The sequence below is a fragment of the Maylandia zebra genome, linkage group LG12, assembly GCF_041146795.1.
Source record: "Maylandia zebra isolate NMK-2024a linkage group LG12, Mzebra_GT3a, whole genome shotgun sequence".
Lineage (NCBI taxonomy): Eukaryota > Metazoa > Chordata > Actinopteri > Cichliformes > Cichlidae > Maylandia > Maylandia zebra.
Window position 1 is genome coordinate 21,831,866 of NC_135178.1, and position 17,668 is coordinate 21,849,533.

The 17,668-nt window shown below is 39.9% G+C and overlaps 1 protein-coding gene across 2 annotated transcripts in view; it reads right to left on the reverse strand.

The window, feature by feature from the left end:
* The window catches only part of mlxip (MLX interacting protein), a 28,705-nt gene that overhangs the window by 6,536 nt on the left and 4,501 nt on the right, over positions 1-17,668 (reverse strand). The window contains exons 2-15 of one of the 2 annotated variants that reach the window (XM_004544680.3): positions 17,408-17,514; positions 14,361-14,443; positions 14,070-14,159; positions 13,903-13,944; positions 9,607-9,781; positions 9,407-9,496; positions 9,135-9,229; positions 6,891-7,461; positions 5,086-5,192; positions 4,394-4,502; positions 4,174-4,307; positions 3,846-3,953; positions 3,613-3,740; positions 1,280-1,403 (exon numbers count right to left, since the gene is read on the reverse strand). In XM_004544680.3, the coding sequence (XP_004544737.1) occupies positions 1,280-1,403; positions 3,613-3,740; positions 3,846-3,953; positions 4,174-4,307; positions 4,394-4,502; positions 5,086-5,192; positions 6,891-7,461; positions 9,135-9,229; positions 9,407-9,496; positions 9,607-9,781; positions 13,903-13,944; positions 14,070-14,159; positions 14,361-14,443; positions 17,408-17,514 (1,963 nt within the window). Of the gene's footprint in view, positions 1-1,279; positions 1,404-3,612; positions 3,741-3,845; positions 3,954-4,173; positions 4,308-4,393; positions 4,503-5,085; positions 5,193-6,890; positions 7,462-9,134; positions 9,230-9,406; positions 9,497-9,606; positions 9,851-13,902; positions 13,945-14,069; positions 14,160-14,360; positions 14,444-17,407; positions 17,515-17,668 lie in introns of both variants that reach the window. The other variant, XM_004544679.3, reaches the window with a different exon arrangement.

The window sequence follows — 17,668 nt, forward strand, 5'->3', positions numbered from 1 at the left end:
TAGTTTGTCCTGGACTGGAGTCAGAGCCATTCATACACATGTGGAGGTGGTCATTTGTGAGCCTGGAGCAATATTTAGTTTGATTATATTCACTTTGTAGAAAACCTTGCATTTGTGTGTCAAGTCAAATACAGTGGAATAGTCACTTTTTACAAACTGCTCCTTCAGGATCACATTTGTTAGGAGATCGCCTGATTGGATGTGTAGAAGTCCAGCATTCAGCCATTTAATCCTCTATTTTCACTGTCCAATGTTTTTGTTTTTTGCACCAGCACCATTAGTTACTTATTTTTCTCTCCGTTTTCTTTGTCTCGGCCTTCTCCAGCACAGTCGTCTGTATCACTCCCTGTCTTTTTTCTATATTTGTCACTTTCTTTTCACTGTCTTTTCAGCTGTTGGCACTGCAGAGTCCCCGTGTGTATCCCCCGGAATGCACAGAGTTGATTGGCTAAACGATATCATGTGAGATAGCTAACTCACATCCGATTGTTCTGCGCGTTTCTTCAGCCACTGAACCACTGCTGTAAAGACCAGAAAACCTGCACCAGTTAAAACAGAAGCATCCCATCAGGTTTTAAATCTGTTTTGGATATAGGTCCGGGTCCGAATGGGCCTGAAAAGCAGCCCGCATGCTAGTAACCTGCACTACAGCAACAGGGCTAAAACACAAGAAACTTTATCTGGGATAATTACTGCTCCTAAAAACAAACTCCCTGCTTCAGAGTCACTGGTGATAAATTAGAAGAAACCAGACAAACGCAAGGAATTTATTTTCTTTGGGTCTTTTCTTAATAATTGAGAAATTTTTAAGGGGAGAGGAGGTGCAACTGTAGAATATTAAACTGAATAAATAAAGAAAGATTCCCCTTCACATAATACAAAGTCAATACAGATCTATAAACTCTTCTGGTCTTGTGTGAGGGGAGGCTAATTGGACTCTGGTAGATAACAAACAAACCAATCCCTCTGCTATCTGATACAACACAGTACCTATTTATTTTAGGTTATTTATATATGAATACTTTTAATATTTCATGGACTGAAAACTTTGAAATTTAAAAGCTGTATGAGGCACCAGTTTTATGTAAACCCTTCTTAAGAAAATAACTTACGCGTAACTTCTCCTGTCGGAAGCCTGCTTCTGCCTCTGCTGTGTATTTCCTGCAGCTTATCATTCAGATCTCAGTGAGGTGCCTCTCTTTCTAGTTTCAAGTGGGAGACACAAAAGCCTCCCTCAAAAAATAAAAACTGTTACATCAGCTAGCTTGTAGAAGGATACAATCCAGAACTTCCAGTTCTGAAGTGTGCGGTTCTTCACATATTCATTAAACTTCTCTTGCATGTGGTCGAGGCGATGTCGTCTCATCGGTACGCCCGTCACAGGAAGCTGCTCCTGACACAAGCTGCAGTGAGGAAAGATTTCAGAGTTAATACATCAGATCGCTGTGCATGTTTAGTACTGTACTGTGCATAAGTCTCGAGCCACTCTTTACTTCCTTACATTTTGGTCGGTGCAGCAATGTACTGAAACCTGTGCAAACATACCGTATTTTTCGGACCATAAGGCGCACCGGATTATAAGGTGCATTAAGTGAAACAAAACAGTCAGATAAATCAAATTTTACTCAACTCATTCTTCTTGCTTCCTCCACTTCTGTACCATTGATTAATTAATATTGAATTCTCTCACAGCTGCTCTATTCCCATGTCGGTGCAGTATATTAATGACTAACTTCTAGTGGTGTGTGGATCGATACTGAAATATTGATTCCTCCGATACCACTTATTTATGTTCCAGAATCGATTCTCATATTAAAATATCAATATTTTACTAATTTGGGGTAAATTTTTAGTTTATCATTAACAGGAACACAGTGGAAAGAAACTATATCATTTGGATCGTCTAACTTGGAAGGAACTACTTCCTCTTCTGCCTTTCATGGTCATATGCGAAATACGGTTGTATAAATGTGTCGCAGCCCCTTGGCGTGCACACTCACAACAACGGCTGAGCGCAAACAGTGTCATGTGTGGACGTATTTTACCTTCACAAACAGCCAAGACGTGGTTTGCGATACATGTGGCAAGACAGTGAGGTGTTGTGGCAACACCACTAACCTCGTCAAACACCTCAGAGTAAATCATATCACAGAATATGAGAAACTTATGTTGAGGTGAACTGGAGAGGAGTGGGACAGGTCCCGCTAGGGCGAGACAGACATCTCTTGCGGAGTCCTATAGTGCTGCAGGCAGGCAACGTGTTCAAATACACAACCTCAGGTTTTTTATGTCTGTATGATAATTCTGCATTATTAAGCAATAAGAACAAGTAGTCTGATGTCCTGTGACCATTATGAAGCCATAATTTAAAATATAGTGGTCCCTCGTTTATCGCAGGAGTTACGTTCCAAAAATAACCTGTCATAGGTGAAATCCACTGCGTTATAGCGAGGGACCACTGTACAATAAAACATTACGTTTTTGTATAAAGTATCAGATCAGTATCGTGGATACCACCCTGAAATTTTCTTGGTATCGGATCTGAAAGGAAAACAGTACATCACTACTAATCTCATATTGTGGATGGATTATCTCAGTTGTTCTACTGACTGAAGTTTGGTCCGTTTACAGAATCCTACCATGTGATTGCATTTGTCCCTAAACATCAGGAACCCTCACGCTAGCTTTTATAGAGTGGAAAAAAGTTAGCGTTTATCCTCCAGCTTCACTGTGTTTATGTTATGCTAACGTAGCTGTGTCGCCAGCGATTACGTAGCACATCATTTAGACGGTGATGCCACAGTGTTCGTTTGACTTTGGGACCTGAAACAGACGGAGTTTTGGACCCAGATTACTCCACGAGACTCCTGACTACGGTAGTCATAATGCTCCGGCAATCCACCAAGCTGCATCGGCACATTCAGCAGTGTGTTTGGGATCACTGTTATGATGAAAAAGCTGTTGCTAATTAGATACAGTGGTGTGAAAAAGTGTTTACCCCCTTCCTGATTTTCTCTTTTTTGTGTTTGCCACAATTAAAGGTTTCAAATGTAAATTTTAGACAAAGACTACATAAGTAAACCCAAAATGCATTTTCTAAATGAAGATGTTTATTATTAAGGGGGGGGGGGGGGGGGGGACCTACACATGGCCCTGTGTGAAAAAGTGATTGCTAAACAACTTTTTCATTTTTTAATGATATGACTTGGTTAGACTGTATTATCTAAGTCATAACAAACAAAAAAGGGGATCAAATAATTTATTTTTAGTGACAAAGTGCCTAAAGACACAATTTAAAACTGATTATTTTTAAAGTTGTAGGCGCTTGATTCAGGTACCTTTGTATCCTTGAATGATTCATAGTTCAGCGTTAAGTAGCTTAAACAAATAAAACATGGCTCTGAAAATGGTCATGTGCAAGAACTGGACTGAAAAAATGTGAAAAAGCAGCCAATGTCCAAAGATAAACTTTGAAAAAACATCAAAAATCCAGGAGAACTATTACTCAAGACCACTGTAAAAACTCTGGCTCCTTAGAAGAAAAATTGAAATATAAAAGACTTGTGCACAGTGCTCAATGTTTAAGACATGATACAAAATGTTTAAACATACCTAATGGAGGTGTTGAGCTCCTCAATCTCCTCTCGTAGTCTCTTAACTTCGTCCTGCATTTGTTGCCTTTCCTGCTGGAGCTTCATAATGTGCTCCACTGTCTTCTGTAACGTCACTGCATTACTGATCTAAAAGCACAAAGTTAATAAATATGTTTTTAATTAACAAATCAGGCATTAGAGGCAAACATGGTTCTGGACATTTCATGATAACATACAGGTACGCCTGCTTACATTTGATTGGGACTTTAGAGCAGGAACCAGGTTGCAGAGTGTCTTAAAGCCAATATTTATGTTTGATCGCCTCTTTTGCTCAGCAGATATGTGTGTGGTCCTCCGGATCTGTCATACAACAGCACAAAGGATTAGACAGTATTATGGAGATTGTATGCAATGTTAAAAAGAAACATCGGAAATGCCCCATGACGGTGTAATCCGTGCATTAAGGTCAATCTCAGTTAATTAAGATGTTTTACATGTAAAGTTGGATTTCAGTCCTATTCAAACATGATCAAACTTATTTAAGTTTGAGTTTTATGTTTGAAAACACACGAATACAAACCTGAGGTTGCTCGTTCTTCACCAAAACTGGACTGGTACTGCTGATTAATGACTGTGGGCTGGGTAACGACTGTGGGCTAGGAACCTGATCTAACCCGCAGGGCGACCTTTGTCCAGATTGTGGCTGATTAGGAACTGAAAAGAAAAGGAACAAAAAACAAAACAGGTTTTAACACGTTGTGGAGGTGAAGTTTAAAGTAACTTTCTGAATTAATTCTCACCAACACTGCAGGAACCCTTCTGATTTTTGCGGCTAGAGGAAAATGATTTTTCTTTGGGAACAATCGTCTGAGACTTCTGAGGCTGAGGCACGACGTGAAATCCAGATGCCTGAGATACATGAAAATATCCAAAAAATAAATATAAAAACATGAAAGAAACTTTGCAATAAATATCAATCCTCTTTACTTAAAGAAAAAATAAAAAATAAAAATAAAAAAGACGGCCTTCGAACAAATTTCACAAATATACAGGTGCCAGACCAGTTAAGGATTTAAAAACGTGGCAATTAGTGTGGCAAGAGATGTGTGCGTAAACAAATACCTGCAAACACTATAAAGAAGAGTGTAAATTAATCCACAAAGATATGAGACACTGAAGATGGCACAGAAAATGTACTTTAGGTTATTGCTGCTAAATGTGATTCTGCAAGCTATAGAATCACATTTCTCACACTGCTTCTGCATTTTGGTTACATTTTTCCAAAATAAATTATCAAACAACATGATTTCTCATGTCTTGTTGTTCATCTGAGGTTGTACTTACCTAATTTTTAAGACATGGTAAAAATTAGATTTGTTTTGTTATAATATGATATAAAACCTTACAATTTATAAGGGGCACATTTATTTATTTATTTATTCATTTAACAAAACTGTAGGAAATAAATTCAAACAATAAGCTGCAAACATACCGGTCCAAGAGCAGGAGAAGTGATGACCACACCTGTGTTAGGGACCAAATCTGCTTTCAGTGGTGTGGGTGTAACAATCACAGCATTGGCATGACCTGGGAAAGGGCCTGAGAGGATTTACACACACATACACAAATGTTACAGAGTGATCTGAAAGCTCTGTGGGAAATCTAATCATAGGATGTATATAAAATATGGTTGTAGCCACATTAACCTCGCTCATTGGTTTGTGGACAGGAGCTCTTGAGGCTTTTTGAAACCAAATGTGACAAACTGTGGATGTGACCTAGAAACTAGGGTACAGTTTTTGCTTATCTATTATCTTCTTTTCAATCAAAAGACAACCTCACTCTACTGCCTAAACCCAGATCTTTACTCTTTTTGACTCTAACGGAGACCCAAGTTTAGTGTAGTTTAACTTTTTATCGTCATTGTACTTTGCACAATAGTACTGTGGTGGATTTTTGTATGATAACTATGTAACTATATACACTATATATCTATGTGCACTGAACATATATATTTTAACTTTCATGTAGAGTCTTAAGCACAAGACATTTTGCTTCACCATGGTATATTAAGGTGGTACAGTAACAGGGCAGTTAATGTAAGGGGAGAGTTGTCCTGAATAATTTACTCTCCGGTAACTAACCTTCCCTAATACACACTCAACGTCTTTCATGCAGCACAACCAAAACAGTAACAATGTAACAGAGATCCTGAACACATCACGATAAAATACACACACACACACGCACACACACAGAGAAGTGTTTTAAGAACCTATGTAATTATAAAATAAGATTGTGAAGATTTAATAATTAGGGTTAATGTGTGATGTTTGACCGTGTCATGACCTATTGTGATAAGCCAAATCGAAAGGGTAGTCAGAGTCCTGACTGGCCTTTGGCCTAGACCTTGGCCGCTACCTGACCCCTGCAGCTGTGTTTGGCTGGAAGGCGGGTGGGAAAGTTACCCAGCAGCAGGGGGCGGGGATACGGGTCCCTATATATTAGGGGACCAGTGGACACCCCCAGTACTTTTTTCCCCTCTGCTGTTTCTCCTTGTCCGTCTCAGAGTTGCTCTACTGTCTGTGCTCAAGGCTGTACACCCCGGGGTTTTGCTTTGCTTGCTTTCTGCTATGTAATTCTCTTGCTAGATTTCTGTATGTATTTTTCCTGCTGTTCATATGATTCAGTGTATTAAACTCTGTTCCAAGAATTCTACTCTTTTCCAGAGCATCTCTTGATTTTAATTGGATCTAAAGAGGTTGGATCTCCACATCGTTGGTGGGAGAAGGTTATCAGGATGGCTTCAAAATCTGCGACCACAGTACAATGAAACTGTAGCTCTGTAGTTTACAAAATGAAGCGACTGATATGATGAGCTCATCAGAAACATTTTGCTAAGCTCAAAGATCAAATAAGTCTTGGTTTTCTACAAAAGGGTGATTCGCCTCCTCCTGGCTTAGGCTACTTCCACACTGGCATTTCAGACCAGCACACTACATCTGTCTTTTAATGTCATCGATGAGTATAACCTCCTTTTCAGCAGCTTTTCCTGATACATCTTACAAAGATTGTCATATTTAAAATGAAAACATCTATACTTGAAATAACTACCTCAGTGTACTTTTTTCCTTAAAACTCTAACACAAGTGAAGCTACAGTAACTCAAATATGTGTGTTACAACATTAAGTCATTACATTAGACATACTGTAGCGCTACCTTGTGGTGAAAATGATAATTTTACATTTCTATTTTACAGATATAAAATACTGATCTTGATTTTAGAAACCACAGACCTGTGAGGATGATCTGAGACGAGGGAAGGGTGTTAGCAGGAGCGATCCTTGGCATGGGCCGACTTTTGTTGGCACTGGGTGGCTGTAAAGGTCGAGGCAGAGCAAAAGTCTGAGTTTGCTGTACAGAAGTGGCAGCCAGAGGAGCCACGGTTTGGAGATGGGATGGGTGACCTGGCGCTTGTGCAGATAAGGTGCTATAATCCGAGCTGTGGCTGAAGGTGGTGGCAGAGTCACTCGGCGTGACAGAGGAGGCTGTGTGCGTAATCACAGATGCCGCTACAGTCTCATCCAAGACTGAGGTGTTGTTCAAGGGTGAGGTAACCATGGGTGCTGCTGAGGCCATGTCCTGACCTGGAAGGCACTGTACCAGAGGATCATGTGATAACGGCTGAGCGACAGAGGGAACCTGACCACTGGGCGCCACCTGCCCAGGGAACAAGGACATGTAGTTGTGCGCATAGACAACATCGCTACTACCGCCTGACTGACTGGCCATGGGAGAGGGGACAGACATGGGGCTAGAAGGGGAGATGGGGTTGGTTGTCAGCTGCATGGAGGACATTAACTGGGCCTGGCAAGGGATGAAAAGGAAACAAGCACACTTAGTAAAATATGACACAGAGCAGACACACTTCTGTGGTTTATGACAGTAAACAGACTGTCTGATGACACATCTGTTATACCTGCTCTTTAACTAACGGTAGTAAAAGTTTCAGGAGTGGATCCATGATTTATAATACTAAATATTCTGAATAATTAATAACTGACCTCACTGCTAACTGATCCTGTACCTTAATTTTCATTTGAAGTTTCTACTTTATTGAAATTTTTATTTTAAAAATATTTTCACCTTATTTAGATTTTTAATTTGCTTCATACTGAAGTTTATTTTTGAGCCACACTATTTTATTCATTTCACAGGTCATAGTTTTAACAGAATTATTAAGTGCTGTACCAAAGGATTATTTATGGAGTATTTAAAGTGTAGTACGTGTCCTGTCTTCAAATACTGGTTTTCTAAAGTCAATTACAGTGAAGTACAGTGACAGGACTATGACAGTGTGCATATATAATTGTCAAACAAGCTTCTTGTTTTTTTAAACAAGTTCACTGGACACTTTATTAAGTACAACTATTTCAGAATGAGGAGGAAAAGTGATTTAAGTAATTTTGAACGTGGCATCGATGTTGATTGCTCTGAGTTTTTTTAAAAACTGCTGACCTGCTTGGATTTTCCCACAAAAACATCTGTAGGGTTTACAGAGAATGATTAAAAAGGTAAAATATCCAGTTAGCAGGAGTTCCTCTGGGTGAAAATGTCTTGATTGACGTCAGAGAAAAATGGCCAGATTGCTTTAAGCTCATAGAAAAGCAACAGTGACACAATACCCCAAGGTATACAAAAGAGCATTTCTTAGAGCAGCTGGTCTGCAGCAGAAGACCATCATATAGACTCACCAATATGAGACAACAGAAAAAAAACATGTTGCCTAAGCTTTGATTTCTGCTGCAACATTCGAGTGGTTGGGTCCAGATTTGAGGTAAGTAACATAAAAGCAATGATCTATTGTCTATCAGTGGTTCAGGCTGGTGGTGGTGGTGGTGTACACTTTGTACCGACTGAGCACCGTTTAAATATCACAGCCACCAGATCTCCATAGCACTGGTGGTTGAACAGGAGTTTCACATTATGGATGTGCAGCAACTCTGTGACACCTTCATGTCACTTTTGAAAGTGTCTGCTGGTTCAACCAGGTTCAGGTTTCACGAACGCTGCATATCTTTTTCATGGCTATGATGAGCCTTTATACTGTCTGAGTTGCTAAAATTCATACAGGGACCCAGAAACAATTAACCGTGGACCCAAAAGATACACATTTTTTTCACTAAAGCCAAGTCATGGCTGATTAAAAAACTTTTGAGAAACTTCAAGGAGGAAGGTATGAAAAAAAAAGCCAAATATTCAGAGCTATTTAGAGTACACAATTTTATTGAAAATTTTATGAATTAAATGTTAATCAGTTTGAGCAAGTCATGTATGAAAGTGCTGTGTAAACAGTTTAGTAATATTATTATGTTACTTCATTGTTTTTGTCTAACTACAGTAAGGCAGAAAGTTGGTGGCAGACGTGGGAGAAATACAAAGAAATTTTAAATCTAAGACAATAAAAAAAAAAACTCTCCTTGAACAGACTGTTTTTATGGTGGTGTGTGTTAGGGACTGAGCCTTGGATCTGTGTTTACCTGTGACTGAGAGCTGCTGCTGGGTAGAGGGGTGACAGATGATGCAGTGGGGGAAACAGAGGGGAAGGCGGGCTGACGGAGGCTGTGAAATAAGTCTGGAACAAGAGTCTCTATGTTAGCTAGAGGTTAGTAAAACCACACTACTTTTTGCGTTAGGCTAGGTCAACTGCTGTAGCAGAGTTACTAGAATATGTGTGCTTGATTTCTGTACAGTGTGCACTATTAGTCTGTGTCAAGTCCTAATGCAGCTGTGGGTGGTGCTTTACTGTTACCTTGCAGTGGATCAAATGAGTCCATGAAGTCCAAGTTAGGCTGTAACGGGATGAGTCCTGGTTGGATCATGTCAGCATTCCCTGCATGAGCTTTGGACAGGAGAGGCAGAGTTATGGGGAGTAAGGGCCACGGCATGGCTGTGTTTATGCAAATATAAGAGATCCAGTTCCACAAGCATATCTTTTCTTGATTTTCTTACCAATCTCCCTCGGATTAGGGAAGGGTATGGGCTGGTGTGAGGCCAGCGTAGAGAACAATGTGTCTGTAAACTCAGACATCAAAACGTCCATATCGAAAAGGTTGTCCATCTCCATGGGGGCAGGCGCTTCAGTAATCATACGACGAGTCACACAGCGTGCAGCGGCCTCTTCATCCTGATAAAAGGAGACACGGAGCATGTCTGGAGAGACTTCCCCAAACAGGGATAACTGCTCCTCCGGCCCCTTTGAGCGTTCAAAATGCAGTAACCACACCAGTTAGCAACACACAAGCATGCAGCATCACGTAGTATTGTGAACTCCTCATTTACATGAACTGTGCAAAAGTTTGATGGGAAATTTCATTTTATGCATTTTAGATGTTTGGTTTTTTTAAACGATACAAGCTACAATTCAGTCTTTTAAGTGAAGCCTAAAAGATTAACCTCGATCTACATTCAAGCAGGCTGCTAATTTATTTATTTATTGTTTACATTTACTTTTCCATGCTGTCAAACTCAAGACTGACATCATTACTCTAGTCCAATCATTTTCTTCTATGACCCAATCAGCTTGCTTCCTGCATGCTTCAGATCTCAGTGCTCTTCTGTCATTGTAATGTCAGACTCGCATTCATGCACTTCCACCTCCCCCCCGGTGTCTCAGAGCCCCATCAAAGCTTCCATTTCCCTCTTCACCACCATCAGTCTCTAGATCTTAGAGGATCCTGTCCAAACTCCTGTCACTGCTGGGTCACTGCTCCGCTGTTCCACAGCCTAATCACTAAATAGCTTTTATTCAAATTCTGTATCTCGTAAATCATTTGAACTTGTCCGAATGATCTCTCCATACTGAATACTTTTTCAACACATAAAAAGCAGCTCAAAACATCCATCCGTCCATTTTCTTCTGCTTATCCGGGGCCGGGTTGCGGGGGTAGCAGCCCAAACAGAAAAGCCCAGACCTCCCTCTCCCCACCCACCTCCTCCAGCTTGTCCGGGGGAACACCAAGGCGTTCCCAGGCCAGCCGAGATATATAATCTATCCAGTGTGTCCTGCCCCAGGGCCTCCTCCCGGTGGGACATGCCTGGAAGACCTCGCCCAGGAGGCATCCTTGTCAGATGCCCGAACCACCTCAACTGGCTCCTTTCGATGTGGAGCAGCAGCTGCTCTACTCTGAGCCCCTCCCAAATGGTCGAACTTCTCACCCTATCTCTAAGGGAGAGGCCAGCCACCCTTTGGAGGAAGCCCATTTCCGCCGCTTGTATCCGTGATCTCGTTCTTTCGGTCACTACCCACAGCTCGTGACCACAGGTGAGGGTAGGGACATAGATCGACCAGTAAATTGAGAGCTTCGCTTTTACTCTCAGCTCTCTCTTCACCACAACAGACCGTCTGTCGAGCTCTCACTCCCTTCTCCTGTCACTCGTGAACAAGACCCCAAGGTACTTAAACTCCTCCACTTGGGGCAGGAACTCGTCCTCGACTCAGAGTGGGCACTCCTCTGTCCTCTGTGAACATTGTTCCCTCGCTGATATAGCCTGCATTATTTTGGCTTCATCTTTGAAACGGAAAACACATTCCCATCCCATTCCTTCTTTTCTCAGCAACAGGCATGCAATGGCCAGCCCCCAAAATAAGTCACCACCTGGATGTAACTACACAAAAAGCCAAGAGTCTTCCAATAATTGGATAATTACTGCAGTGATTACTATGTTTCAGCTTGCAACATGTTATTTGACTGTAAATGATGCAGCGATTAGCTTCTCATTTCTTAAACAGCCACGTTGAAAAATCTATCCCATACTCATGGAAATTGTGTTACTCCATTTCAGCCAAATTATTGTCCTAGATCAAGCAAAGAAAAAAACTGAAAAGGGTAAAACTGAGTTAAATACTGTCTAATATACTATTAAATCAAAAGAAATCCTGAACAATCATGTCTGGAAAAACATTTGGAGAAATTAAATCTTAAAAAAGTAAATAAATAAACATTAGAAGTCATTGATATGTTGATAACAGTAAAAGTAACAGCATTTCCACACATGATGAGAAGAGAACTAAAGGGACTGAAATTAAACAGCTGTGCAGCTTCGAGAAAACCACTAATTAGTGAGACTAACTGGGAAAAAAAAAAGACTTCATTTCGCTATGGAGCACAAACATCGGACTCATACCAATACTAGATGAAGCAGGGTAAGAAGAGAAATGGCTGAAGTAATGCATCCATGATCCCTAGTGGAGGTGGTGTTGTGATCTGGGGTTGCTCCGGTTGTTCAGGCCTATTTAAGCAATGTTTTAGGTCAGCTGACTACCTGAATATACTGAAATGCCATGCTCACTGAACCAGAGAGTGATACGGCTGTAAGTCATACCACCTTTAAGCTCAGGGTAATAAAGCTTATTGCTGTATGAATGTGTGTGTGAGTTGAGCACTCTGCGTCATTAGGAATGTGCTATACAAATACGAGTCCACTTACACATATGAGCAGACATTCAAGCACTATAAGCTGCCACTCGAATCGCATCAACACAAAACCTTTGTTGGTGAAAAATTCATGCAACTGTTGATAGAAATAAATGCCCTGAGATTATTTACTGAAAAGAGAAAACGGCTTATTAAAATGTCACCATGGCAAATGTGTGCCGTCATTAAAGCTACAGGTAGTCAAATAAAATATCAGTTTGTATGACTTTTGACTGGACACTGTACGTCTTCACGGAGGAAGTACTGAGGACAGATGAGTGGGGTTTTATATCCATATTCACTCACATCAAAACAAAAAATGTTTTAGGCTCCACAAAGAGCTCAAATTTTATCATGAACTGCGTCTGGGATTGCATGAAGGAACAGAAGCTGACATAAACCCCCAGAAAAACAGTTGCTGTTTTAAAGTGAATGATCACTAACACCAAATACAGATTTTATTTTGGGCTGAAGTTTGAGTAAAACTAATAAACAGGTTCATTTTCTTTAAAGCTCCACTTTAAATTTAACACCTCAAACTTTTGCACAGTGCTGAATGGGTGAGGATGCCACCATACCCGGCATGTTGGTCCTTTCACATGGTTGTGTGATGACATCACACAACCACATCCATTTATAGTCAGCATTACAGCACAGGTAGCTGCTCCAGTATTCTCCTGAACCATAGGTTTGACACTCACACCTCGACATCAGCGCTCATGTCTAAACTCCACAGTTTGTTAAAGTGCCCTGACACTGTTAAGCAGTGGCTGGCAGGTGGATGGTTTTCTTCAGTTAAATTAAGACAAAACTAAAATAATTATCTTTGCACAAGAATAATGCATGTCTGGGATAAATGAGACACCTGGACCTCTTGGTTATTTGGCAAAATTCTCTGTTAGGAACCTTGGCATAACGTTTGATTCTGGTTTTACTCAGAATGTGAGTTTATGTGACCAGTTGTTTGTCTGCTTTGCTAATCCAGCCAGAGGTCCTGCTCTGCCTAAACAGTGGCTTTCCCACTGGATTATAGAAGCCATCTCACTGGTGTACAGCACCAAGAGTCTTGCTTTGCCCCAGGGTGTGAGAGTTCATTCCACCATGGGAATGGAAACATCATGGGCTCTTTTTGAAAGGGCCATGATATTTGTGCTGCAGCTAGTTGGGCATTACTTTTGTTCAGTTCTATCATTTGGATGTCACAGCCCCTTTGGTGGCTCATGATGTCCTTTCTGCTGGGTCTACCACACGCTAAAGCGCTGGCGGTCTGATTCTAGTTCGGTGGCTGCTCTGTGGGGCGTGTAGAAATGTTCCATACCTGTGTGCTGTACCTAGTGAATCAACTGAATCGAATGAAAGGGAATGAACGGTTATATCTATAACTTCTGTTCCCTGAAGGAGAGGAACAAGGTACCGCCACGCAGCTTGGCTCGTTGAAGAGCGGATATCAAACTGAGGGATGGCTGTGATGACTGGGGGTATGTGTGCAGGTGTCGCGACACACATTTTGTCGTGCACATCGAGAAGTGCACGACTGGCGGAAATGATGGGAGAGGTGACAATATTCCACATGCCGGGTATAATGGGACCCTGAATGAGTGAGTGAGTACATAGTTTTACAAGCTAAATTAGATGCACACAATCATAAGTGCTTTGTATGCATAGTCACAGATGATCTTCTAAGTACAAATAATTTCAAGTTGACTGGGTTAGTGTGGTTTCATTTCATCAGTATCAATATCTGGCTGAACAGATGTTAGATGTTGACACTAATGATTATGTTAATATTAACGTCTTGTTAGTGACCTAAGCATGTTGCAATGCTGCATACCTTAAGTAAGCTCGAGAGGTCGTCATCCTTGTGTTTCTGTAGCTATAAAAGAGTTCACAAGTTCAACATTAAATAAATATTTATGCTTTATGGCCAAACAACATGTCTACTAAAATTTCTCAGCATCTTTGTAACAGAAACAATGTTTCAGTAAAACTATACTGCACCCTTTTCTTAAAGTATGTTCTCCATTTGTGGTATTCTCTTATGACAATTTCAATTCTTCTTTTCCAGCATTTCCCCTCTGCAGCGATGGCCTGGAAAAGAGAGAAGGCAAGAGATAGGAACTAAAACGAAGCCTATGAGAAGCATATGGTACAAAGAAAGGAAGCAGGAAAGGAAAACAAACATCAATTTCAAGAAAGTGGTTTGAGTGTCTGGACAACTGGATGATTTCAGTGAAAAGAAAAAACAAGTCTCTGTGCATCTCACAATGATCACAACTTCTTCATCTTTACCTCAGGACGAGGGATGTCCAGGTCCATACTTCCATCAAGTGGTGTCACAAAGTGACAAACAGGATTCGATCTTTTCTCCACATCTGGGGTTTGAAAAATAACAAGTTTAAAATAGAGAGTTGGATTTTTCCATCTTAGAAAAAGATATTTGCAGAATATGAAAAAAAACAAGCAACATAACAGGTATGTACAGTTAGGGTTCCCATACATTCATCATGCACACGAATGTCAAGGTTATTTTGGTCCCCTAATGACTTCTTCAAACTGCTATTTTTCCAGGGTGGAATGATTGTACTGCATACATCTCTGGTGATTTAAAAACAGAAAACAAAACAAACTAGAATACGCTCATTTCTAAACGACTGCGTCTATATATTTACCCTTTTCTTTTTCCACAGTAGAAAAAGAAGAGTTCAACGAATTGACCAAAGGCCCAAAATTGCTTCAACATTTATACCCACGATGAGTGGATGTAACATTTTGACTACAACTGCAAATGAAAGCTTCATTGTTAAAATAAATAGCTCTATTTGTTTAGTTATAACTCACCCAGCTCAGAAACACTTGACCCAGATTTAGTTTACTTAGTGATGTAAATGAAAGTTACTATTAGTCACTTCCACAAATCAGGCGTCACCTGTGGTGACCTTAGATTCACATCAAAGTGTATTTAAGACATGCAGTTTTCAGTTTTAAGTCAGCTATCGCCAGGCTGGTATAACTTTGAAATATATTAGCCAAAACATAGTGGCTCAGCTTGCAAAACATGGATTATAAGTGTAGTCCGTGTGCTTCTCTGTTTACTTTTCATTTTTTTCTAGAATTAGGTTTACTGCATGTCTGGAAAAGTGGCTAAGCCTCTGCTGTAGTAATGACTTTCAAGAAACATCTTCACATGTGATAAAGTATTATATCAGAAGGACCACAAGTAGCTATTTATAAACACAAATAGAAGCTTGAACTATAATTTCAGTGAGAAAAGCATGCTGACATGTCCTAACCATGATACTAATAGTCCATTCCAACAAAGCGTTTTTAAAAGCAGTATTCAGGTCAGTACATGTCCCACAAAATGTGTAAAAGATTTCAACAGTGATAATAAGAGAGGTTGATTACAGGTTTCTCCAAACCCCTTCACTCTGCTCTCACATTGCTGGATCAGCCTGTGTATGAAAGGATACTGGAGACAGAAGATCAGAAACTGTCTCTAAGATCTATTATGGTGGAAGTAAGACCGGCATGACATCCTTTCCATTCCCTTTAGTATCATTATTAAGTGCATATCTCATCCTATCCTGTATTTCTTTGTTGTTTGTAAATGGCTTCTAATTTATCTGGTATAGCAAGAGATTTTTATGAAGCCCATCAAACACATACTGCTGATTCCACACTTCCTGTGCTCTGACCTGATTTCCCCCCAGGATCTAAAGTCACATGAAAAACAAAGTTTTCACAGGCTCTATGCAGTCCTGTGAATAACTATACCCTTACTGCTTAGATAGCTTTAAGAAAGGAAGGCACTGGAAATCAAATGCACTTGATTAATTAACTGATCATCTGCAAAGCTCACCTGGAGCATTCAGGTGTATATTAACATAATCCCACAATCCAAAGGGGAGATGTCCCAGAAAAAAGTCAAACAATAAAAATAAATAAATAAATATATATATATTTTTTAAAACACACAAAAAAAACCTCAAGCCTACATCTCAGACTCTGCAGGCTTCAGTTAGCATGTTAAATGTTACATTTAGATCACTTCAAAAGCACTGAACAAGCACAGCTTGTTTGGAACGGTTGCCAGGAGAACTCCTCTTCTCTCTAAAGGAACATGTCAGCACAGCTTGCAAAGTTTGCAAAATAAACCAAACACAGACACCTCACACTAACTGTCAGAGTGCATTCTTGATACAAATGTGAAGCCATCTGTTCAATAGCTAAAGCTCAGCTCAAACTTGGAATTGAGGTTTTCCAATGGCCCAGTCAAAGTCCAGACATCAACCTGACTGAAATGATGTGCCAGGACCTTAAGAGAACTGTGCATAAATGAACGCCCGCAAAACTGACCTGAAACAACATTGTGAAAAAAAAAAAGAAGAAGAAAAAAAAAAAAAGAGCGGGCCAAATTTCTTCACAATAATGTGAGAGGCAGATAAATTCACATGTAAAACAAGTACTTCAACATAGAGCTGCTAAAGGTGGTTCTACGAGGCACTAAATTATGGGTGTAGTTAGTTTTTCAAAGCCTTTCATGTTCCTCCCCTTCTTATGCATATTGTTTTAGATCTTTATGCAGTTTTTGTAGTGATTAAAACTAGTGTCTCATTAGAAATTACACATTGGAACAATAATTGCTAAAATTTTATAATAGGGGGGGGGGGGGGTTGGGGGAAAAACCTGACAGAAAAAAATAAGTTGATAAGTTCAGTGCTATGAGTAGACACAACACTGCTTAATCCCTGGAGTTATATGCCTTTTTTATGCTTTAGTGTCATATATAGCAGCATTAAGTCGCTTAATAAAATTATCTCTTTGAAAAGGGTGAGGTAGAATTAACGGACTGAAAAAAAAGCAGCTGCTGTCCACAGAAAAACTTTGAAAGACTTTTAAGCCTGGAGAACTACTGCTTAAGACCACTTTAAAAAAATTACACAAAGGTCCAGAAGCAAAACTTAAAGAAATGAGGAGTGCCTCTAGACTTCCACAGTACTGTATTAGGCTTCTTAGTCAATCATTTTGTGTTGAATTCTTTTTCTTTTAAACATACATTTATTTCCACTTTAATTAGCTGAAAACCAATTAAATAGGAGTGAAACTAAACATACCTGGTGCAAAATTCATTTGGGAAGAAAAGAGCTATGCAGTTAGAGAAACTAAGAGCAGCACATCAAAAGAAACCGCAAAACAGTAATCACTTCTAAAAATAACTGGATTCTATGATTGATTCAAATTGTGTTACACTGAAGGCAATGTTTAATTAAATATTAACCAAAAACAGTCACTTTCACATTTTGTGTATGAAATGAAAAGCACTGTGGAACTCTTACATTGGATGTACCAGGCTCGCCATATGGCGTTGTTCAGGCGAATCTTGTCTCTCCAAAGCAGTTTTAGCCCTTTGAAGTTCTTCCACTTTGGAGACACCAACTTACCACTGAAAAGGAAAGAAAAACATCAGTGAAATAACTGTAAGACCAAACCAAAACCTTTAAAATACTGTAAGAATAACCTGCATTAGCAAATCACAAACAGTTTTTTTCTTTGATTAATTGATCATGCACACGTTAATCACGTATCTTTTTCAGGTG